The following is a 27,021-nucleotide window of genomic DNA, read 5'->3' as shown; positions in this document are numbered from 1 at the left end:
GGTCTTCAAATATTGGAACTTTTGTACTTGATAGGTTTAAAATGGGTAAAAAATATGACTTACACTTTTAATACCTCAAATCAGTGGAACCCACGTTCGACAAGGGACCCGACAATTTAAAAACCTGTGGAATTTTTAGCAAACCTTAAGATCTATATCATGTGTTATTTTCTAAATTTGCAATGAAACAACTAACAAATGGCACAGTTCTGTAAAGAAGAAGAATGGAATAAAAAATTGCCATTTTTGCTGTAAGCCAGCGAACCGATTTTCATTTTAGGACCACGATTGGAAAGCTGAGAAAAAATACTACAAGAAAAAGGAATATTTTTGTGAATTCACAAAATTCGGTGCGCATTGGCACTAAATAAAACAACGGTTATATTTAGCAAGGTTCACAATTTTCATAAAATTATTGTAATATTTCCAAAACTTGCTATGAAATAAACTACAAACAACATGATTTTGTAAAGAGGAAGGATAGGGCTTTCCAATGAAGTGAAATCAAAATTATCGACCATCTTGGATTTAACCACCATATTAGATTATATCAAAATATTGCCATTTTCACCATGAACGCTCAAACCGATTTTACTTTCAAGACCACCATTGGAAAGCTGAGAAAAAATGCTCAAGAAATTAGGTGTGATGTGTAGTCGGATCATTACAAAATTAGTGTCAAATGTCTGTGGAATCAAAATCTGAACTAAAAAATAGTATTTTTTAAATTTATAGTTAACTATGTCCCCTTAACCAATGTCGAGTAGATTCACGGAGGTCTTTTGCTGAGTAGTGAGTAGTTACCGACTTAAACAGCACAATCTGTGAGCAACACGGTGCGCTTTGTTGTTTGTATTGTGTTGTCAAACAAAGTGAGCCGTCGCCGACGGCGGCGGGCGCGTAATCAGATGTGGACTGGGACTGGGGCATCCCTAATTTATGTCTCACCGTGATTAGGCAATAACACAATTAGACACTAAATGTTGCGATGCGATAAGCAATCCAAAGTTTGTCTGGAGACAAAACGTTTGCGGTTTTTTCCACCAAGAGCCATATAAGTAAATACCAACAAAACTTGATAAAGAAAGATCTTTTCAGGTAGGACTTACCCACTTGCAACGTGAGTCGGTTAAAATCTTCTGGGTCAATTCTCTACTAAGTGATGCAAATCAATATTGTTTACTCGAGTTGTGGATAAAGTGTTGGCACCAGTCCATCATGGATTTGAGCAATTCCTCCAAAAACCCAGCGTTCTATCGTCTAACATTTCGTCCATCGTTTACTCAATGATTAGTCAAGCGTTGAGAGTACAGCAATTGTCAATTTTACTGGAAATTCCAAACTTCACACTCGGTGTGATAATAAATTGACATGACAAAACTTAGATGACATAATTAACCTGTTCGTCGCAGCACGAGGAATCCATTTTTAGGTCAATCAAAAGAAAATGCTTTAATTGAAGGACGGAAACAAATTGTTTTTCAAGTGAACGATCAATCTTTCCCCGAAACGGTTCTGAACAGTTACATGTTTGACCTTGTCATGTTCTCTAACAACACGGTGTGATCAAACTCGAGATATCAAGTGATGCCATGTGGCATCACCTGCCAGAAATACATTCGTGTGTTACGTAAATTTCGGTAATTTGATTTTCTTTGGCGAAACTGAAACAAGGACCGCTTTAAATAAAGAAACCTTTAATGAACATGGAAACTTTATTTCAATTGAAAGTATGACGAAGTTTTGTGTTTGATTTATAAACTGATTTATACGATACTTGGGTTTTCGTAAATTCAAAGCTCTTTGACATAACCAAAAAATAGTATCAATTTCAGGAGAATGAAATCCCAAACGACTCATCTCCCACAATCAAAAAGTTCCTTCCACGAAAAGCTCCTAATTGATGGTTTTCACACCAATTTGGCTCTGTAAAAATAACTCGTAAAAATAACCTAGTAAATTACATAAACAGGCAGTTTTATAGAAACAGTAGCTGCTTGTGGCAAAATCACCAGCTTTAACAAGGTGTGAAGTTTCAGTTGCAACCTTTCGCTTGGTAGCTTGCAGCTTTTTTTAGCTGACATAATGATTGTCTGCATTCGTTCGACTTCGAAAAATCATCCAACAAAAACGCGCGAGTCACCCGAAATAATTTACCACCTCCAGCTGATTGTCGGGTAAATATCAGCCAGGGGCTGACTATTTTATCAGTTGATTTCGCAACACTTCAGGCCTGGAGAACCGCCTACCATTTTGCCCTTCCGATTGTTATCAGTAGTGGCAGACAACTCGGACGCCAATTGGCTAGTACCGAGAATACACCTCCCACGCATTGCGTGGTGCGTTATTTTGGCGAGCTCTTAAAGTAAATTAAATAATGAACTTTACCGCCGCTGAAAATTCTACGAAATCAAACAACATGATCGCCTATCGCCGGCCGAGATTCTACCACTTGTTCAACAAGTGCTCGACTGTGAACATTTGGTTACCATACCGCTGCGCTGCAGCCCGCGCATAGTGTAACCCTCCATTAGTGATTGCCATCACGGCGTGCAGAGCGAGCAAAGTGGTAGACAAAAAGTGAAAGCCTGTTTATTACCCGCTTGCAGTTCAGTCAATCCTGGCCAAAGTATTATGGGCATTGGCAATTACCCCTCTCGGTTGACAATTCAATGCTAGCAGTCGGGCACTCCGAGTTGACTCAGACTGGCGAACAATAATCGGAAACTGTCCTTCTTTCTCACGTCATTACAAAACAGAGTGAGATAAAATACTTCAATTAGATGACATTTTGCAGCGAACTAGCAGAGTAATGTCATTTCTCGAATGTGCAGCCTGATCGAGTCAGTTTTGAATGATGGAGCAGAAAAAAAAACTCTGCCCACCTCAGTCCGGATGACAATTGCAAATAAATCGCCAACACAATCTCGATGATTTGTACTCGCAATAAATTATCGCGACACAAGCGGGCTGACTCTCCTCTGGGCTCTGGCTGCTCCGGGCGCAGAGTGCGAACAGCGCACAGCAGGCGCTTCATGCGTTCAACACGACCGACCCAGCAGCGCATACCATTAGTCCAGCACACATGGATCGACTTTATAATTGGGCACGCGAGTGCACGAAGCTCTCCGGTCGAGCCGAGATTTGTATTGCGCCGGTTTTAGCTTGGTGGTTGTCGATGATCATCATCTTGATGATCATGATGTCATTCTGCGACGACAGCAACACGGGCACGGAGACGAGCTGGACGAAAACGAGATAAAATGAAACCAAAGTCCCGCATCAACTAACTGGTGGTAAGTACTTGGACGATGCGACGGCAGGTAGCAGCAGCTTCTTGAAATATTTTTTTTCTTTTGATGTGTGAGATGATGAGTCGCCGAGTAATCACCGCATCGCACACATTTTAGCGTCGAGTTAGCAGACAGAAAAATTTGCAAGTTCATTGCGGTTATCAGCAGCCAACGTTCTCACAGCCGCGAACCTGGCTGTGCTGGCCGTTGGCTGGCGAGGAGTAAAATCGAAATAAAAAATTATGCCACTGTAACAACATTGATTATGACAGGCACAGGAGAAGAATCCCCTAGTGGAGTTTAGCGTTTTAGTTTGAAAAATCAAACAGAAATGATTTCATTGTGATCGATTTGACTGTATACTTCGAATATCTATTCGAGAAAATAGTCTGAATAGAACCTTCACTTTTGAAAAATAATCAGCACAACAACCAGATTATGTCACATAATATAAGAACATCACAATCACAATTTTTTAATCAATATAAAAGCTTCTTGTTAAAATGCCGGAAAAAACTCGCCAAAAAATGAGGTTTAACCCCTGCTGAGTTTCCGGAACGAACTATCTGATGAGTTCTAAAAGGCACTCCTTTAGTAACAAATCGGACAGAAATAACGCTGGCAAATTGTTGCAGATTTTGTACCAAACATAGTTCAATTCGAGAATTGTTTGTTTGAATATGTTATTCAGTACTGAATCTCATTTTTAGCTAAATGGACACATTAATAGACAAAGCTACCGCATTTGGAGTAAAAACAATCCTCGTGCAATTGCCCAAATATCGCTACATTCTGAAAAAGTCACTATATGGTGTGCTTTATGGGCCATCGAAATCATTGGACTACTTTTCTTCAATCATAATGCCAACCAGAGCGTAACAGTTGATCGCTATAGGGTCATGAGCGCGATTTTTTTACCACAATTGAATGGCCTCTTAATGTAGAGAAGCTGTGGTTTCAGCAAGACGGTGCAACATGCCACACCACGCGTATTAAATTGATTTACAGGAAGAAACGTTTGGTGAATGACCCATGAATCTTCAAGATCAAAAGTTTAACCTGGCTCCATTGCATTGACCCTGTTTCCTGAAACCGCCACATTGTGAAGTGGTGCTACACTAGTAAATGACTTGTCAAATATGAAGTAAAAATAATCCATTGATCCATTGATTAGATTGACTACACGGGATAGCTTTAACAGAGTTGGACTACACCGAAAACCGAATGACAGACGCTTTGAAAGACAACATTCGACATGTTGTCACTGATACATGGTCTTTCTTAGCGGAAACATGTATCAAAAATTGGACTTTTTCTGAGCCTGCTGAGGTAGCCATATGCCGGAAATCATATGTAAAAAAATGGTAAAGAATTATCTTCCGAATAAAACTAAATTCATGACAATTAACATTACTTATCTATACGAGCTAAAGAAAAGTTTTCCGTTTTATAACTCGTATTCGTATAGTTCGTATTCGAGAATCTACTAAAACGCTGATCATAACAACTATTAATTAAAGATGCTTTAAGTCAAAAACTATTGATAGCTAGCTTAAAACCGTAATAAAACTTGTAATAAAACAAATTTATCATGGTTGTTTATATTACCACGATAAAACTGGTTGGCTGCAACGCATCTCTTATAAACTTAAAAATCGACGTAGCAATACAATATGGCTAGTTTTATGGTACTATTAAAATGGTAACACACTGACCAAACAGATTTATTATTGCTATTATGAAGAATATTTAGAGTTCAACACCGAAATCATTTTATTATGCGAGGCTATATTGGCGTTTTATAGCTTTCTTTTTTGGTCGCCAAAAAACAATTCATCAAAGCAAACTGTGAGTTGCCGAAAGGAAGTTATTATTAATCAGGTTTGAAGTCAGAATGCAACTAGAATATATTTATTTTGTTTAAACAATGGTTTACAAATATTGCAAAATTTTAAAGGCGCGTTAATTTTAGCCACGTATCATTCCAATATGCACGAACAAATTTAATGCGCATATGCTGCACAGCTATGGAAACAACTGAATTTTTTTTTTGCTGTAGTTCAAAGTACCCTGGGCTGAGACCAGACTTGGTCCATCATGCAATTTTTGTATATATTCTATCGGATATTTTATTATGGTCGCTGTAAATCAAATCGATCAGGATGATCTGCTAGTAAAATTTTACCTTTTCTGCTCACGGCTATATAAATTTAAGTTAATACAGCTATCTGGGTGGTTTAGCTTTTTACGCAGCAAACTTTATGCCTTATAGCTTTGTTGAACAAAGCGAAAAGCTTTACTGGATTTGACAGTTGCCGTCAAGTAGCGAACTTTTGCTTGCTTTTAGCAGAGCGTAATAAAACCTACTTGAGCTAATGGCCTGATTTTTCAAGAGATCCTTCTGAAAAGTGGGCCTCTTGGTCGGAAGGAAGTTTTGTACCAGTTGGTTCTAATGGTGCTTATAGTGTCACTAGCGGTTATGTAAAATAAGTCATAAAACCACTAGAGGAACATAACAAAACCTAAATTGCTGCTTAAGTTCTGTAGAGTTGGGATTTGATCTCGGGTCCACGGCGTGAGACACGTGAATACAAGCCTCTACACTGGGATTGGCACCATCGATTTTATTTGACATTTGAATCGAAAAAAAAATCAGCCATAAAATTAAACCAAACTATAGGTGCTAGAAACGGTTCTTTCAGCTAGATTTCACGCAAATATATTTGTCTGGAATTAAATAAAAAGAAAACTAATCCAATTCAATTCAACTATGTATATTTATTCTTGGCAGATACGTATTTCGCCTACAACCTCAGTGTCTGGTTCGAAAACAGACACTGAGGAAGCCTGCAAGTCCTAGGCGAAATACGTATCTGTCAAGAATAAATATACATAGAAGAATTAAATTGAATTAGTTTTCTTTTTATTTAATTGCAGGTTTCGTATTCTAGTAAGACGCTCCAAAAACTTCAGTCAAATATATTTGTTATTGATCTGATGACCAATAATTTGGTGTTTTCTAATGTTTTGCTACCGTACCAAATATATGCGAACTTAATATCCGGACTTGAAGATGAGGAATCCGCGGGTCGCAACTTCCTGTTCTCGCGATCAAAGTCACAACAAAATAATGATAATTTTGCATAGAATCTTTCAAATTTTTCATCTATTATTGCATACAACATAAGCGCTTATTGCATGAAATCGACATGATCGCATGAAAACCAAACTGTATTTTTTGCCTCGTGGGTATGGAAGATTTTTTGCGATTTCTCTGAGCATCGATTTTTTCCTTCTAGATTACTAACCTCATCATAAGGATGGTCAACATCGATTTAAAATACCCGTATATATAGAATAGATCTGAACGGGGGAAAGCTTTAATGGGTGCGAATAAAAAAAAAATGGCTGAAAATCAAATTGACAATATAAAAACATATATTCAGAACATAAGACTCCGGTTATTTGTATCGCAAACCGGCCTTTTTGCTGGATAGGCGGGCCTTGTGGATGAAAATCAGGGCGGACCGGCCAAAAACTGGCCCCCTGGGTCTGCGGGCAACGGAATGGCCATCACTGGTTTAAACCATATCAGAAAATAAAGCATTAATGCGGCTTACCATCAACGTAATGGTTTTATATGCATTACATTAGCACCATATAAGCTTTAATGCTGACAGGTTGCTTCGAAGTGTGATTGTGTCTCTTTTATCATCCTACTTGTTTTTCAGTCCTTTGGTTCTTCAACTATCTACTTGGATTAGTTCCACGCTGCGGCTGGTGATATGCTCCTCCCACTTTTGTTTGCATTCGCAAGCAAACCAATGAAAAACCACGAACGTACTGATAAAATCCTGTCCGGAAACTGAATCGCGATAACTATGAAAAATTAGTGAGAAAACAGGATTTGATAATGCGTAATAAAATTAGCGCGAAGCGATAAGAACACGCAATTTCATTATACCACCCCAAAAAAATGCGATAAGAATTAAATATGATGCTTTTCCGTTTCTAATTATTTCCATATATGGTTTTGCTGCAATCGCGATCGTAATCTCATTTTTGATGTATGTTTCCGTTACTCGTTGGGAGAACTAATTATCAAGAAATCAAGAAAAGAGCGCTAAAAATGGTTCCTAAAATTATATGAATCATCTCCTGACGATATGATCTATTATGATTATTGGGAAAAGTAAAAAACGTTCGGCCAATTCCTATAAAAAGTATTAATATTAGGTTAAGTTAACGTAAGCCTCTGCTTCATTCTTTCACAAATAATTTTACTAAAACAGCATTGCCATTATATGTTATGTACAAAATGCGTTTGTGAAGCAATTTATGTGATATTCTACAAAGTAAAAAAATTAAGTGGCCTTTTATTTACTGAAAAATGCTGCCTGAACTGTGTACTGTATAAAATGTATTACTAAAACGTTAGTGGAATTCCAGATGGTTTTAATTTTCGTCAAGTTTCGTCATTATTACATGGTTAAATTTAAAATTTACAGAAAAAGTCATTAAAAACTGCACAAAATTGCTAAAATAAACCAGACTGTGACCTCATATGACGCTCGTATGAGGGTACATTCTAGATCGAGGAATTAGAACTAAATTGGATTAAATATTCATCATCCCAATATCCAACCAACCTAGCGAATATCATTTCTCAGTCCAATTAACTATCCCACTTGTCAGATTCTATAAACCATTTTTTGATTGACTGAAGTTTTCGGAGCGTCCTGGTAGAATACGAGTTCAAATATAGACGCTGATGAAGCGAAATACGTATCTGTCGGAAATAAATATTAACAGTGGAATTTAATTGGGAAAAGGTTTACTTCTTTTCTTTAATTTCAGATTTTTTAATTATCCTCAACTAGATAAGTATCAACATTTTTCCTTCTAAAATAATCGATATTTGACCCACCCGGAAGCCAGCTAATGGGGAAAACCTGGAGCACATTGATATCCCCAGCGAGGAGCCATCGCGAAGATTACAAAGATAGAAGCTAGGATTAGCGCTGCGATAAGAATATACCTACAGAGCCGTGACATTTTGGCGCCCTTGGCGAAGACCCGCTTTAGCACTCCCCCGTTTCTTAAATCAGTGTTCCTTCCAAGTTTATAATTTATAAGATGATTTTAAACCACCATCCAAATTCTGAAACTGCACTATATTCTGGACCACATTTTTTATCACATTTTGTTCCCAATTTTAGAACAAAATTGGACTAGATTCTACACACATTCTGGAGTAAAACCAGTATTCGTACCTGGACCTTATTTTGGTCCACTTTTGAATCAGATTTCGGACCAGATTTTGTACAAAATTCTGGAACAGTGTTAGGTTATAAACTAGATTTTGGACCACATTTTTGATCACATTTTTTGGGCCAGATTTGGTTGCACCGTTGTTTTATCAGTTCTTAAACCACCAATCAAATTTAGAAGTTAAGTGGACCATATTTTCTATCAACTTTTCTTTATTAAAACCACATTTTCATTAGATCAGATTAGAGTTTTAAGGTGAAACGGTACAGAATCCCAACATGGCCGGTTCGATGGCACCTATATCCTCACATGGACGCAATTTTTTCGGCCATGTTGGGATTCAGTACCGTTTCACCTTAACAAGGTTTTGGATTAGATTTTAGACCCAGATTGTAGACCTGATCTGGACCAGGTTGTGGACCTGCATCAGATTCTGGACCCGATTTTGAATATGATTGTGGAACACAATTTCGATCAAATTTTGGATCAGATTCTGGACCAGAACCAGACTCTAGACCCGAATTTTGATCACATTTTTATCAAATTTGAACCAGATTTTGAATAATATTGATTGATTTTGGACCTTGTCCTGCTTTTAAACATTTTTTATCAGATTTTAGACCAGAATTTGAATTAAACTTGGGTCCAAATTCTGGAATTGGACCAAAACATAAACGAAATTTTGGGCCACAGTTTTGATCAGATTTTAAATCACTTACCATCAAATTTTGGATCAGGTTTCGAACGAGATTCTAGACCTGAATTGCAAACAACATTTTTATCAAATTATGTTCCGGATTTTGAAACAAATTTTGGAACAGATTTGAACTAGATACTGCACCAAATTTTGGACTACATTTTTATCGAATTTGGATAAGAGGGGCTTTGGGCTTTGGATAATATTTTACACCATATTTTTTATCAGTTTTTGTATCAGATGTGGGACCAGATTTTGAACCACATTGTAGTCCTGGACCAGATTCGGGACCACACTTTTTATTAGATTGTGGTCCAGAATCTGGATCAAATTGTGGATCAAATTCTCAAGCTGAACCACATTATAAACTAGATTTTGGACCATATTTTTAATCAGATTTTGGACCTGGAGCAGATTTTGGGTCACATTTTCATTCAGATTTTAAACCAGCAACCAGATTTTTGATCAGATTTTGAACCATATTCTGGGCCTGCACCATATTTTGGACCTGAATTATATCGCGGACATTTTTTCAACAAATTTTGTTCCAGATTTAGGAACAGATTTGAACTAGATTATAGAGCATCCCAGTTGGCTTCGAGGTATGACGCTGGCCTAATAAGCCAGTCGTCGTATGTTCGAATCTCGGCTGGGAGAGGCTGTTAGAGTCAATATGATCGTAGCAACTGGCCCTGCAATTGTCCTGTACTCTAACAGCTGACTGCGAAGTCTGTCGTATAAAACAGAAGGTCAAGTTTTAATAACGGAATGTAGCACCTAGGCTATAGAGCATGTTTTGGACAACTTTTTTTAGAGTTTGACCCGGTCCTTGAGCCGTAGCGTGACATTGTGTTGCCCCGTCGCTTCTTAAATCAATGTTTCTTCGAAGTTTACTTTTTTTCGAAGTAGAGTATCATTCATGATTCATACAACTCCCTATATCCAGTACTTTGCTACACTCAAGAGTACCTTACTGAGATTTAGGCCGTTTTTGGCGCCCCCTAAAGCTAGTGCTCTTGCCCTCGGCCTTGGTCTGGCCAACTGCGTGCTACGGCACCTACACAATGACTAAATAATTGAAACAGTAAGCAGTAGACCAAGAGGAAAAGCTTTGAGTCTGGGAAAAGGTTGCTCTTATCAAATTAAAACTGGTTATTTTCGGTAAAACATTTAAACTAAATGACTCGTAACGTTAACGTATCAGTCTCCTGCCATCCTCAAAAGATTAACAAGAGCTCACAAATCATAAATGTTTATAATAGAACTGTTTCTTAGGAATAATAATTGTCAGTAATATATCTTGAAATAATTGCATCATAAACATTTGTTTGTTCATGTTTTTTAAAGTTTGAGGACTAAAGAGACATCAATTTTTATATTTTTATCATTTTTCTGCTATCAAGTTTTGAGAGTTGGTAGCAACCAATATGATTATGGTTATGATTGAATATTATTATAGTGAATATTACTCGCAAGGACATCCTAAATTGTAAAATATGTTTGATTTGTGTTAAAAAAGGCGACAAATTGGAATAAAAATAGAATAAAAGTCCCATTTCTTAATTTTAGAATTTTGATTGGAATTTTGTCATCTGAGTTGCTGTTGTTAACCTTTGTACCACCAATTCTTTTTTGTTTCCGAATAAAATTTACAAAATAATCGAAACAATTACAACCTAACTGACAAAGTGAGTTTTATTGTACTCTTATAGCGGTTTTCATGACCAGTTTTGGCTATAAAAGCCATCATAAAAGTGAAAAAAAAACCAAATTGTTACTCGGAAATTGTTCTCATTTTAAACTATACCTGTTTCTCAAATTAAAAAAACGTCGATTGCGAAGTTGTTTTCGAAATTAAATTGTCGCCGACCCACCGAATTGACGGGTGTTGCCAGAATAAAGAAGAAACCAACAAAGAAAAAACGCCCTTCGGTGCTGTCACATTCAACAGAACAGATCACCCGCGGAGACCATGGTTTGCTTCGATAACCTTGGCAATTATTATCGATGAGTATCGATCCAAAAAAATTGACATTTTAAAAGTCATACAGAACAAAAGAATTGACAACAATGCTGCAATATCTGTTATCAACAGTAAATGTGTGTGTGAGTGCGTCTTTTCAATCACAGGAAATGAGTTATAGGTATCCCGACTGTCATGTTTTACAGAATAAACCATTAATTTAGTATCACAAATTGACACAAAGGGTAAAATTATAACTGTTTGGTGTTTCAATAGTAAACGACATTTCTACTATAACAATCACTGCTTGATGGACATCTTATTGTTGTAATTGTTGAGAAATTTGGAATTAATAGTCTTACTTTCATTCTCATCAACGTTTCAGCGCATTCAGAGCCATTATTGAGAAATCAAACCGAACTTTCGTGATGGAAAGGACAATTTAAGACTGATCGATTACCTTAATGGTTACATTTTAAATGAAATGTATTTCTAATTTTGAGCAATGATATAATATAGAAATTGGAAAAATAAATGGAAGACATTTCTAGCGAGTTCACGAGTCGGTCGATTTCACGCACACTCATCTACCAGGGCCAGATATGAAATTTCATACTGTCAATGCGCCATTTTGAATCGCAGCTTATCTTTTTAAATAATGAAATAAACTTACGAAATTAAAAACCACATTTTTCATTCAGGATTTGATGGATAGTAAAAAAACTGTTTTAGTGTGTCTTTTAAGTTTCTTAATTTTCCAAAGTACTAAAAACTTAAAAACATCACAAACTGTTAAAATATTTTAAAACATGTTTTAAATCTTCATTCAAACATTATTTTTAATTGAAGGTAAATTATACTTGCTACTGAAACTCTCGCTAGGTACAAGTGCGAATAGGAGGAAAAAGCAACAAAGCACGACTAAATTATTACTAAAACCTCTCATTGTTTTAAGCCAACTCATTTTAATAATTGTTTTTCATTGGTCATCATGACAAAATTATGAATGAAGCCACGTTTAATTACAACAGTGTACATCTATCCGCTGGCTATTAAATCTAAATTTAATTAAAAGAAATATTTTCCTTTCAACGCCAAATGGAGTCGTAAGTAATAGGACTTAATTGAGCATTCTTCTTCCCTGTTACAACAATCAAATCCTCTACAGACAGAGCCAAATAAAAGTAGTGTGAATAAATGATGTTAGACTTTTTTCGCAACCTCAACAATCCGAGCTTGACTCAGGTGTCCGGCAGGTCCGTGCGAGGAATACTGATGAATTTAATTATCATATAATGGTCGTCGTCGTCGTCTACTATTGACTACCCGACTGTGACTGTGGCCTGGCTGCGGGACACAGTTATTAGAAATCACCATTTCAGAAACCTGTTTCGCGGATCGAACGTCTTCCTTACAGTTTTTTTTTTGGAACTCATAGCTCGGAACGTTACGTCATCGATAGCGGTGATATTCGCTTTTCGCTTCTGGCCTGGCAAGCTGGGGAAGCTGTCCGGCCGTAGCCGGAATTCACTTCAAGCGTTTCAACAAGCAAATTTGGATAGAATAAGTGATACTCACCGTCTCCTTCGGGTAGAACATCATTTCTTGGGCCATCTTGGTTGGGGTTTTTACACTTTTTTGTTTTGCAAAATAAATAACTTAAACAGATATCCTAGCTAAACGTTTTTTAATTGCGTACTTTCGCTTGCAAGCGCATAAATCTAATATGCGGCACTTATAACTGAGTCAGTTTAAGCGGATTGTTTCACCTTTCGTTCGCAGTTTTGTTTATCTTCAAACGACTCTCTCGGAGCATGCGTTTGAACGGTCCATACACAGTTTGCACTACGGCTGTCAGGTTGTTCACTTGAGCGGGAGTTGTTCAGTTTCTTCAGCAGATATTTCTTCTTTCTTGGTCTGACAGCAAAGTACGCACTGACAGGCTGTGATAGCAGTTATCAGGCAAGCACATTCATCTCACACTGGAGCACTACGCGGTCAGGCACCTTCTAGCTCTTCAGATAATCTTTCACCTTCACTTAATTCGTCCGGGCTATCTCGGCTGTATTCCCTTTTTTCGATGCCAACGCTGGATTGTGCACAAATTTGTCCAAAATAGTAGATACTTCAGTAAGTTGTTTGCTTACTTCACGTTTCCTTCTCTCTCTATTCGTTATGATAGTCGTCAGATATCTCAGAGGCTTTCAACAAATAGCAGGAGAGAAGCACTGACAGTACAAAATAACAGCAACTTCGCGAAAGTAGCTATCACCAATCCACTCTGTTCAGCTTTCGACTCATGAATAACCGCGGAGCTGATCGCGCAAAAGCCTGGTAGTGCCGCTCGCCGCTGGAACCGACAACAGCGTGGCTGTGTTGGTGATCCACCGCCGCAACCGCTATCGCCACCGGCGCTGCCACCGTCGTCGCTACCAGCGGAGACCGTCGATCAAACAGCTCGTTTCGGCTGTGGTTGTGATTGCACGGTTGCGATATTTTTTTATTTCTACGTTATGAATTAACTTCGCCAAATCCCGACACCTTCCATCAAAGCGCTATTTCACCACATAAAAGCGAAAGAGTCAAAACAAAACAAGTTTTCCTTGCAAACCCACGCACACAATCACGGAACCCGTTTAATCGTATGGTAGTCGCTTAGCTAGTGCGGTTTACGGACGGGTGCTGGGCTTGGGGGGTCTTGGAAAGATCACTGCACAAGCAAGACACACGGGACGACACACCAGCTCAGAGAGGGTGGAGAGAGGCAAAATAAAAGAGCGACTTAAAAGTTGATGTCTTTCGGCGTCACGTAACTTTTGCCACTTCCAGCTCCAGCTTCAGCTTCAGCCCAAACCCGAATCAATCGCACCAGCTCCCAATTCAACGCCGCCCGGTGGGGTGTGCGATCGGGTAATCGAGCAGCAGCAACAGCAACAACAACAGCAACAGCAGACATGCCAACAATCACGCGGCTATAAAGGTGAGCGGATTGATTGTACCAATATTGCAAAGGCGATTGAGATAATAAATGAGCAACGTTTCGATTCGGTTTGACTATCATGGCTGATGTGCAGTTTGTGCCCGGCCTCTTTGCGATGATTTTATGAATCCGAATCGTCACGATTTTGATTTGGTTTTGTAGCCCACAACAAAGGGGGGTAAATATTAAGAATTTCCAATTAACGATGAGCGTGCTTTGAGCGGCACAAAATACTATGCGTTCCCATGGTTTCGCTCAACAATAAAAAAAACAAATCCATAGGAAGTTTACAGCATTTTCATAAATATAATGGGCGATTCGTATGATAGTGAACCCAATATTCGAAGTCATTAAATACTGTCCAGAACCAGAAGAGTTGTTAGCAGACTAATTTAGACTGAATGTTGGTTTAAAACCGGTTCTCTTTTTTATTTGTTCGGCTGTTGTACTAAAACGACTTTCAACTAGTGAGAAAGCGATATTTATAGCACACCCTAAATTGTTCTAGTATACGTTTGATGCCTGTTATTGATAGCTAGATTTGACATATGCAGAACAGGAACGATGAAATAATGTCTACGGAAAAATCAATTCTATCCCGATCATTTTGAGCTGAGATCCTGCTCTTTGGAATGTTGAATTCTTAGGCATGGTACAGGTGGTACAGATAATAAGCTCGTTACGAAGGACAACTTGCGACGATTGAGATCCAATCGAGTCACTTCATCAAAATGCAGCTCTATTGTGTAACACATTTACGGTGGAAAGAGTGTGTTACGAATAGGGAGAAACCCCTGCCGTCATTTGTAACACCCTTACCGAAGTAGAGACGTCATAACAATCGAGCCACGAATAACTTTCCTACCTGCGAACTAAGCTACCGATTACAAACGGTTAATCAGCGATAGGATAAAAATAGAATCTACTCTACTACTGCAGCTACGCTGCTGCTGCTGCTGCTGCTGCTGCTGCTGCTGCCATAACAATGACAGGTCACTTCATGTAGATGGAAATTACTACACAGTCACGACCGAGCGACCACCGAGGATCACGCGTCACAGTGGATACTCGGATCGTAGCGAGCCGTATCTCCGATCTATAGGCAATATACATGACTGAAATGGTGTTACGAATCGCGGAAAATTTTCATCTAAATGATTCCAGGATCTTTTGAGATCAAGGATGATGATTTTCTCTGAACCACTAGGTTCACCATTATCATTTTAGGAATGCTTCAATCCTCTATATAAATATTTAATCATTTCATAGTTAATCATTTAACATTTATCCTTGAACAGATCATTGAAAAGAAGAACAAAAACGATTTCCGTTGTCTAACGCCTGCTGCATCCGTCGTACAATACGGTCCAGAGTTCCAATCAGAAACTGCATTTCGGTAATCAATCATCCAAAACCGACTTGTTACCTTATATTCCAAAAATAACCATGAATTTCAGCTTCTCTTGAATGAATTTTGGGCGCACGATAAGATTAGGGTATACGAAAAATTTCGCCGGTGCCTGCGGTCACTCAATGTTTTAAACCTTTCTATTTTAGCGCGTGTCGATTTCGGTTTAATCTTATCAGCATTGTACGGAGCAAAATAGCCTTTTTGCGATATAAATAGCACACCTGTGGTGTAACAATTCTACCTGAGTTCGATCTTTGGAAATTCGTCATTTTGAAATGAGTTTGAAATTTCAGATAGATTTGAATTAGGGTAAGGGTGCTGATATAAGTCCTATTTTAATTATCAACGAGCTGAAATTTGTTGCTGCTAATGGCTAGATTGAAAATTAAATCTGATTTTATTCATTACTAGCTGATGATCTCTACGAGGGGCTGCCCCCGCAGCGGCCGGCGCTTCCGACGGCAGGTCGCCGCAACACTTGCGGCATGTGGCCGTCTCGCGCTGAATTATCTAATGTTACTATTGATAGTTTTTGGTGGTCTTGTTATTGATTAATGCTTTATGAAAGAGTCTAAAATTTCTCGAGTTCGATTAGTTTTTCAGTTACGCAAAAATTTCTGTTTTATTTGTATGAGAGTCCTTATCCCCCTACCACAGCGGTGAGGGGTCTCAAACCATCATTTAAAAAATTCCTGCCTCCAAAACTCCCCACATGCCAAATTTGGTTCCATTTGCTTGATTACTTCTCGAGTTATGAGGAAATTTGTATTTCGTTTGTATGGGAGCCCCCCCTCCTAAAAAGGGAGAGGGGTTCTAATTCATCATAGAAAAAAATCATGCCTCCAAAAACACCCGCATGCTAAATATGGTTCCATTTGATTAATTAGTTTTCGAGTTATGAGGAAATTTGTATTTCATTTGTATAGGAGCCCCCTCTCCTTAAGTGGGGAGGGGTCTCAATTTACCATAGAAAAAATTCTTGTCTCCAAAAACACCCACATGTCAAATTTTGTTCCATTTGCTTGATTAGTTCTCGAGTTATGCAGAAATTTGTGTTTCATTTGTATGGGAGCCCCCCCTCTTAGTGGGGGGAGGGGTCTCTAACCATCATAAGAACCTTCCCTAACCCCAAAAACCCCTATATGCAAATTTTCACTCCGATCGGTGCAGTAGTTTTCGATTCTATAAGGAACATTCGGGCAGACAGACGGAAATCCATTTTTATAGATATAGATTATTTTAAAGCTTGGCTACGGAAGCTTCCAACTGAAGACTTGATTTAAGATTATTTGGTGAACACTTTTACATAAGAATACAACACTTTTCACTACTCTCGCGCATTCGTTGTAAAATATTTTGAAAAATAACTATTTAATAATTTAATTCGGTCAAGTTGTTATAGAAACAACACAGAAGATGCTTCCAAAAACATCAGAAATGCGTATAAATAATGCGTATCATTTCACTCACTGATGGTAATTTTGTGATTTTGTGCATTAACAAGAATTATATATCAGAAGAATTTAAGTACATTCGCTGCGCGGCATCTATATGGATTCTACACTGTCATCTGTAAATTATAAAACTAATCTTGCTATAAAGCCTCTCTAATAAAAAAAAACCACATTTACTCTTGCTTATCCACGCCAGAAAATTTCCATTTTGCCGCTCATTATAGTAAAACTCTTTCTCTCTCCCGAAACACTCTGGTTGAAAATTTCCATGATGATTAGTTTACTAGTTTTTGAGTTTATAAAGGACACACAGGTAGATATTTGAAGCCTTATATAACTTTGAAAACATTCAATTTTCAATTTTACGATCCATTGTTTGCAAAATAGGGCATAGTACCAATTCCCATTAAACCAGCGTAGACCAACATGGAAACATGGTTATCCCCCAGCCACTTGTAAATCTGTCTTTTTCAGTAATCACTAAAGACAAAGTCTTTTTTACGTTTTTCCCCCATGTCAACAGTCATCCTATTCCCCTTTTCAAAACTCTTTTCTAGTCGTCCAGCCACTTGATACAACTGCTATTGTTCCAGATGCAAGAAAAACTTACATCCCTCTTTTAAGAGACCGCTTCTCCTTTTGACAACTCCCCTGCACTGATTCAGAATGTCAAAAAACTTGTGTGCCAAGCTTGATGAAGAACCGTTCAGGCATTTCGGAGTTATATTGGAACATACATTCTCATGCACATCATCCCCTACGGTTGGCTCCAGGGCTGTCCTGCACTTATTTTGCTTACTTAACTGTATCACCTCAGCCAAGAAAAATTCAAAAATATTATGTTATGTATGGGGCATTTATAGCCAATTATTATTCATAAAAATGCTGAACTAAGTATTGCTCTATCTTAAGTATTTACGGCGCACTCCCAGTTCACACTAAGTGGTGTGCAGAGAGCGCTCTTGGTGCACCACCCAGTGTGAACTGGGAGTGCACCGTAAATACCCAAGATCAAGATAGAACAATCCTTAGTTCAGCAATTTTATGGAGATAAATTGACTCTATAAATGCCCCATACATAGCATTTTCGAATTTTGCTTAATTGAGGTGTTACAGTTAAATGAGCAAAATAGATGCACTGAGTGCAGGACAGCTCTGGTTGGTTCCCTCCCAGTCAGCTCCCCCTTCAGTCATATAGCCAATTATGGAACTGTTTGCTCTCTCAAAATCGCTATAGCGGAAAAGAAACAAAGCTTTTTTTATATATCCCTTCTCGGTGGACCCTCTCCTTACTCTTATTATCTTCTAGCCACAAGCACTTCATCTGCACGCCACCACATGCACATCACAATTTTCTCAGATTTTGGTAAGACTTGAAACACTGCTCAACGATGAATATGCTATCGTTGCAAATAGGAGGTTGTCGAAAAGAGTAAATACTGGTGAGGGTTTTGCACTGTGTCCTGGAGCATAATCATGTAACAATATCACTTTGAGTTGCCTTTTATAGTGTTCTGAAAGTTTTCACCCTAAGCTCGCTTCAACTTAATTATTTGTTATCGATAGAGTTCAGGATTAACGGTTTTGCCAGATTGGACTAGCTCATAGTAGATTAGACTCCTCACAATCCTGAGCAAGTAGCATTTCACGTGTGATTTTTCGGTTTTCCTACTGTCTTTCATTCAGCTCATGTACAACCTGCTTTTACCTGGCCTGAATATTTCCCATGGCCTTCAAACGTATGGAGATGGCTTCTCTTAAGCCAAATTCAATTGGTATACAGTTCTTTATTGCATGAGAATGTCATATTTGTCCAAAAGTGTTGGAAACACTTAAGTTTCCTTTAAATAATAACAGAAAATTCATGCTTACCAAAAACAGTCCTTTCCTAGTACAGAAGTTAACATATTTTAACCCATTATGACCCGGGTATACCTAAATTTGGACCAAATGAAGTGAAACTCTGTAATCTATTATATAATGGCTCGAATGTGTCGGGAAACGCAAAATCGTCATTTGGAATGCTTTCAAGGCCAAAATATCGCAGGTTAAATATTTTATAGGCTCAGTTTCAAACCAACAAATTACAAAGTTTTTTACAGATTTCTTATCAAATTTTGTGATAGACTTTACATATAAACACTAATTTACATGTCAGGTAATGTTTCATCACTAAATGTAGACTTTTTCATGCGTTTTGGAGACAAACATTTTTTCGCCATTTTTTCAACTTTTTTTCCGCCATTTGTCCCAACTTTGCACTGTTGAAAATACAGATGAAATGACAAAAACTGACAAATAATATCACACACACATCAGATTGATGTCTTATCTCTCTTGTAGTGATATATTAACAATGCTAACTGTTGAAATTCAGCAGTAAACAGGTTTTGAAGACGAGGTATGATATATCATACGCTGGGTCATAATGGGTTAAGCTCTATGCTTTGCTGCAGAGTAAAACTAGTTTTGTTATGAGTTGACATCCTTGACTAGATCTCAAAACAAGGCAATATTGCCAATAATGATGAGGATGACATTAACAGTTAGAGCCATGGGCATAGCCAAAGAGCGGGAGGTTCTTAAAGGCCAAACAGAATGCCGCGTCAACGCATCCGGCAGGGTCAATTTGATAGAAGCAGAATTTGAAGCAGAATTTGAAAAAGTGGTGTATGGGGCATTTGTAGACCTAGTAAGAATCTATAATATTGCTTAAGAAAGTAAAATTTTGTCTTTAGTATTTACAACGCTGTAGGCACAGAACAGAAGTGGAAATCCGAACGATTCGGCGATCAAAACTGGTGACAGACTCTTTTTTGTTTTTATTTTTCTTTGGGAAGGTTTTCGTATAGAAGCGAATAACAGCAATATAAGCAAAACGCTCGCTGCCAATCGCATAGCAGCTTTCATATGCTTTCGTGTGCATTCGTAAGCATTCGGGTGTTTTCGTGAAAAAAAATGACTCGCCACCGCCAGGTTCGCTAGTATCTGCAGAAAGTAGCATGTACGTGTTTGGATTTTAACTTCCACTTCTGTTCTGTGCTGTAGGGCTGCAATGCCGTTGGTAGGAAAAAGAGCGCTCTTTCTGCTACCACGAGCATAGCAGCCTTATAGCGCCATAAATACAGGTATAGTAATGCTTACTTCAGCAATACTGAGCAAAATCGAAACGAAAAATGTATGCCAAGCCTGAGTCCAAGTCCAAATCCAAGTCCAAACCATTATCTTCCATATCCAAGCCCAAGCTTAGCTCAAGTCCAACTTCTGGCCTAAGTCCAAATCAAGTCAAGTCCAACTCCCAGACTAAGCCTAAGCCAAAAAAACCAAGGCTCAAGCCTAAATTCAATTCAAAATCTGATTCTAAGACTAAGTCAAAAAAGTTCCAGCTCAAGTCCAAATCCAAGTTCAAATTCAAGTCCAAGCCCAAATCCAAACCCAAGTCCTAATCCCAGAAAACCCCAAGCCTAGTCCAAGTCCAAGTCCAAGTTCTAGTCCAGATCCAAATTCTAATCTAAGTCCAAGTTCTAGTCCAAGTCCCAAGCCGAAGTCTAGGTTAAAATCCATAGCCAAATTCAAGCCCAAGCCCAAATCAAAGCTCAACCCCAAGCCCAAATTTTAATCCATATCTAAATCCAAATCCAATTCCAAGTCAAAAACCAAATCCAAGTCAAAATACAAATCCAATACCGAGTCCTAAAACCACACACAAATTCAAATCCAAGGCCAAGTTCAAATCCAACAAAACCCTAAGCCCAAGCCCAAGTCCAAGTCCAGGTCTAAGTTCAAGTCCAAGCCTAAGCCTAAGCTCAAAAGCCCAACTTGAAGCCCAAGTCTACAGAGTGACACATATATATTTGAACAAAAATCATTTAATGCTTGCAGCGACATATACAGTTAACACAGTCAAACCATGAGTGTGTGTCATTATGACTTAAGTCTTACTTGAAGTAGTTTCTTTTTCGTATTGTGTCTCGTTCGGTGTGCAGTGTGCATGTGCCAGCGTTTGAGTTACGGCCGTTAATAATAAATAATGGAGTAGCAGCACACGGGCGGTAACCTATGCTTATGCTTAAATGTGTCACACTATTTGTTTTGTTTATAGGAGACTAGGACACTGCGACCAGCATTTAGATCTATTGTGGTATGCTCCATCCTTAATCTATGTGCACTGTCTGACATACCACCAGTAATCCGAGCAGTTGTCAGTACTCAGTATGCACAGTTGTACAATTAGGCACAGCACTTCTTATGAAGTTATTACCTTGTTGGGACTTTCAGTCCAAATATTCAAAGGCTCCAATGTTCCTTTACCAAGGACTCTTAATCTGCGTTGTATTAACGCACCACACTCGCACAGTAGATGTGCTGATGTTTCAATGTCGTATCCGCAAAAGCGGCATGAATCTTCACTGAGGATGCCCATCTTCGTGAGATGGTATTTAATCGGGCAGTGTCCTGTAAGCAATCCTGTCATTATGCTTAGTTCTTTTTTATTTAAGCTGAGCAGCTCCAGGCTTTTCTTACCACTAGGTATAATAAACATCTTCGACCGCCGCAGTCCAGTTGCGGCAAGCCAGTTTTCTTTTATAGCGATGTTTTCCCACTCTTTGAATTCCATTTTCGGGGCAATTGGTGAGACCCGGCAAAATAGTTCTGGACCAATAAAGTTAGTGGATGAACCTTGTCTTGCTAATGTATCAGCTTTCTCGTTTCCTTCTACCCCGCAGTGTCCTGGAACCCAGTACAAGTACCCAGTGTCACACTATAGTTCTAGTTAGTATCCTTACACTGCTTTGATAGCTGATCGACATTATAAATTGTCAAAATAGGTAAATCTCCACTTGCATTATAATGGTTTTTATTATATTTTCTTCACTATCTCCATCACCGATGTGTAAAAAAGGCTTGTATGGAGGACGCCGTAAAGTGAATCTCCGTTGTCATCGTCAACTATTCTAAAATCAAGAAGGCATTATTATGGGCACCATAACGCGTTTTATTGCAATTGCCAAATCGAAAAATTACAGAGAAATTACCAAATCGAAAAGTTCATACAAAGATCCCTGGTTTCGGCATTAGGAGACGAATTGCTCTGCATTCGTAGTCCTACGTCAAGCCTACGCCTGTGTCACTAGGCACGGACCCGTCTCCTTTTTTATTCTTGGGAGCCTTTATTGGGCACTAATACTGCTCACCCTCCACACACCCTAGGCCGCTCTCTAGTCTAGGTGGATAAACCGATAACACCGTAGACCAGACTGAGTTTCACATTCCCTTATCCATGCCACAGTTAATAACATAACTTTTAAACATCCCATTTTGTGTCATTTTTGGAATCGATGGAGACGCCTTGTTTGGTTGCATCCAATGATCTCCAAAGCGCCTCCATTAGAACCAAAAGAAAAGGAGACGCATAGTTATTTTTCAAAAAGACTCGAAAATTCTTCCATGTGAACTATAGATTTTTTTAGATGTGGGTTGAACCACACAGGCCATGTACTATGTAGACTTTCCATCTCCATTCCATCTTAATTGATTATGCCAGTTGTAATCGATTATTGATCATCTCCGATTTCAACCGAATTTGATCTAATTGCTCACCCCGACCGCACTTTCCTACAATTTGCTACAGTTTTGCACGGATTACTCGATGCCCATTTACAGGATATCACAATATTTTTGTAGAACAAAACCAAGGTTCCGATGCTATTTAATTAACAGATTGTAGTCAACAACTTATTATACTGTCATTTATATTGCGCTGTCATAATCACACCACAGGTTGCATGTATTCTACTTATGTATGTGTGAGTAAAATCACCTGTTGCAAGGCATTAAGCTGTGATATACATAGTTGCTAAGTTAGTGCCTGGCAAAAAAATTGTTTGAAATATAAATTCATATTTTAATTTTTTTTTTAATTGTATATTTGAGAGGTTTTCAGCCTGGCTGGTTCGCCTCTCTCATATTTCATTGAAAATAAAAACTAATAGACAACTACTGATGTTCAGAACTTTACAATATAGTTTGCCTAATGTATGTTTTAACGCCAATGTTTGACAATTATTTATTTTAATTCTTCATAATTTCTTTACGAATACTAACATAATTTTTAGAGGCATATATTCTGCTGAAGATTTTGATTTTTCGAAAGAATCTGCAAAATAAATGATAAATTACACAAGGTTGTGTATTTTGACGAAAACTTTTTGGGGAGACAGTTTTTGAAAAAAAAACGTACAGTTTGTACGACTTAAATCACAATTTATTTTCTTGATTGAAATTCTTGATATCTATTTCACAGTTCTATTTTGTATAAAAAATTATAAAAAAATCATCAAATAAAAATATAAATATCCAGAGCAACCAAATATAAATCAAATAAGGCCAGAATACAAAAGATAAATTAATAATGTGACTTTTCTGAATAACGCATTTCTATTATTTTTGCCAAAAACCTCATTCAAACTGGAATTAGGGGAATTATGTATAACGTGCCCCCCGTGGCCAATGTGCCCCCCCTTCGTTTTTCGCTAAATAAGCGAAATTAAAATGCAAAACCACCCAGAAACCATAGTATTTGATGGAACTAGCCTACTATGCAAGTATGACAGTTGTCACATGCTGTAAAAACAAAACAAAAATAAATTTGTTTTTGAGCAGCTTCCGATGTAACTTTTGGCGTCATTTCCATAAGCTATTTTCTTGTCAAAATCTGTAAATAACCGGTTGTTGCGATTCGATTGCGTAAAGTGAACTTCAAAATGACATCCCTGCTAAAAATAACGGTATGAAACGCTTGACTTGCTTTAACATTTAATATTTTTTCAAATAAGTAAAAGCAGGCCAAAATGCCCCACTTGCGGTGGTGCAATTTGCCCCCCTTGCAAATGTGGCTTTAAAACTATGTAAACAGCTCTAAGTTGAAGTCGATTGCCATTATTTAATTCAATTAGTATTGTAGAGTAACCGTGGTGGGAATAATTTATTACCAACGTCCAAATTCTAGGTAATTCAACTACCCGGTACAAAACGCCACAGCTGCGTATAATGTGCCCCATGCAGAAAAGAAAAAGTGCACCAGAAGGCCGAAACTAGGTTTATTTTACATAAAATAACGATATTATGCAAAACAAAGGAAATAGTTTTACTTTCTACAAAATAGAGTTGGTCTGTCACTGGTAGAAATACTCAAATTACCGCATTGGGCATATTATACCGCAGGTGGGGCATTTTACCCCGCGCAGACGAGAAACACAACATTTAGGTGCTTTTATTAAATAATTCCTAGCATGTTTATTCCACAATACTAAATGAAATAAACAATTGCAATTGGTTGTCAGCTTAAGTACCAACATATACACGTAGTTGTAACGTTAATTTGGGGAAGTATAACGGAGATATATCCATTTATTCTTAGGGGGGGCACATTATACACTTTTCCCCTATTTCTTGGCGAATCAATGACCGATTATTAATAATTAAAATTGAATCGCCTTAATTTCCCACTGATTGGCTACGACAAAGGTATATTACCGTATCCGAACATTCAATCATCAATCGTAAAAATGGAAAGCATCCTTTGGGCCATACATGCCATTCATTTGTCATCACAAAAATTGATAAAAAAAACACGATCGTTACTGTCTTCGAACGCGTGTAACGTAGCTTCAGATGAAGTGCAGATTTTTTTTTAAGTCATGGCAATTGTTTTTAAATTTAACTAATTGCTAAATATACATCATATAGATAAACTGAAAATTGCGTACCATCAAAATGATTGCAATTCCAGTTGGTATAATAGAGATAATAACGAACAATTGAGTATTGTAGGCACGGAATGTTTTGTTTACTGATTTTCACTTTAGCACTTTCATGCAAAGTTTTATTTCGAAACGCAAAATCAAAGCACATGAAATAGATAGCTACTTACCGTTTGAACAGAAAAGGGAAAATATCGATTTACACAAAGCGAAAGCTTTTATTGTATGAACTAAATAGTTAAAGACGTAAAATGCGTACGACTATTTCACACAATGTAGAACACATTGCTCTCTACCTCGAGCTTTATATCGCCAGATCCGTTTCATCAGGTTGCAGTATTGAAACTAAAACATTTCTCACATAAAAAAATCGGAATACGGAAATGGGCTCGGTAACAATAAAAAGCCTTTAATCCAACCTATCGGAATGTTTTACTAATTAAAGGACTCATTATCTAGCTAAAATTTCACAGGGAAAAATTTGCTTATTGAAAATTGCCCGTGATAATCAGCAGTCATATTGTAATTGCAAGACAAACAATAAGGAAACAACTGACACACGGAAAAGGACGTATCAATCGCTTTTTCTCGAAAATATCATGAAATTATTCACAGCCATTTTATGAATGACTTGGATGTTGTGCGTATTAAAGGATTATCTGATATGTATTTTCAGCATTGTTTTTATTACATCGCAGGTTTTTCTTCTCTGCGCACGTGAGGGCCATTCATTAATATCTTATCGCACGCAAAAATATTAACGTACAGCTATCGGTGCCGTGGCAGCAAACAAATCAAAAATAAACAACTCTTCGAAGGCTATTATGAATGAACGCGCCAAGCTGCGCAGTTACGGGTTGTAAGATAATTAAAATTCATTGACAGAAATGTCACAGCCGTGCTATTTTTAACAACATGCCGGTGCCGTATGGTGCCGGCTTATCACGTTCAAAAATGCTTACCTGTACTCTCGAGCGATATGGGCCAAATCTACCCGTTATCTGCTGTAAAAATGCGAAGAAATGTCTATTTTCGTACGGAAAAGTGTAAGATAGTCCCGGATTCAATGCCGTACAATCTGCGTTTCCATTTTGCACTAAGCTCGGGAATCCTTTTGTAGGTTGGGGGCGGAAGTCACCATATCACCGTAATTTCCTCTAATCTTACCACACAAGCCGAATTAAATAATCTCGCTAACAGTGATGGATAGGTTCTAGTGAATTAAAGTTGACTTATTCGCACATTCGGACCCGCCACCCAACCACGCATACGAACAAGAAAATACACTTCTCGGGGATATACCGCCTAGGACCACATTATCAGACCACAGGAAATGACCAATCTCCTGTAATCAACGTTGTGTAACGAAACGACATATCTTTTGACTGCCTTTTTTTAGAAATTCTTCTGACGCATATGCTGAGAAGGATGTAAAATCTCTATGGATGTTGTTTGGCAAGATCCTCTTTAAAAAACTACAAGGTTTACAGCCCTAAGGGTTGTACGAAAGGGTGACGTAGGACTATATCAGATCATCAGATCAAAAACTAATGTAAACTGCATTTCTGGCATAAGTATGTTCATAAGAATCTGTGAGTGCCATTGTTTAAGTGAATATTTAAAAGAAATATTCAGATTCAATTCTTAATTTAATGCAATGGTGGCTTTGAAAATACGTGGACGGGGGTTCATAAGTACAATGCCTGCAACCTTTGAGACATAGAAATTTCTTTTAAAAATCACTTGTGTGCATCATAAAGGTTGAAATGGTAATGAATTATCCTCCTACCACAGGGTTGAGTGAGGGGTCTCAAAGCATAATAAAATAAATAAATTCAAAATAAATTCATGTCTCCAAAAACCCCTACACGCCAAATTTGGTGCCATTTGCTTGATTGGTTCTCGAGTTATGAGAAATTTGTATTTCATTTGTATGGGATCTCCCCTTCTCAAAGAAAGCAAAGGTTCTAATCTATCATAGAAAAAATCCCCCCCCCCCTGTTAAAAGACGGATGGGTCTCATTATACCATAGAAAAAATTTGTGCCTTCTAAAACCCCCACATGCCAAATTTGGTTTCATTTGCTTGACTAGTTCTAGAGTTACGAGGAAATTTGTATTTCATTTGTATGGGAGCCCCCCTTCTTAGAAGAAGAAGTGGTCTCAGTACACCACAGAAAAACATCTTAC

At 37.9% G+C, this 27,021-nt stretch overlaps 1 protein-coding gene across 1 annotated transcript in view; it reads right to left on the bottom strand.

The window, feature by feature from the left end:
* The window catches only part of LOC128733484 (DNA-binding protein D-ETS-4), a 50,385-nt gene extending 36,905 nt beyond the window's left edge, over positions 1-13,480 (bottom strand). Inside the window, exon 1 of the mRNA XM_053827095.1 lies at positions 12,803-13,480. Within this exon, the coding sequence (XP_053683070.1) occupies positions 12,803-12,838 (36 nt within the window). The 5' untranslated portion in view covers positions 12,839-13,480. The remainder of the gene's footprint in view (positions 1-12,802) is intronic.
* Positions 13,481-27,021: the final 13,541 nt, after the last annotated feature.

The sequence above is a fragment of the Sabethes cyaneus genome, chromosome 2 (assembly GCF_943734655.1).
Source record: "Sabethes cyaneus chromosome 2, idSabCyanKW18_F2, whole genome shotgun sequence".
Lineage (NCBI taxonomy): Eukaryota > Metazoa > Arthropoda > Insecta > Diptera > Culicidae > Sabethes > Sabethes cyaneus.
Note: the sequence above shows the minus strand (reverse complement) of the source record. Positions and strands in the feature narration are given on the sequence as shown.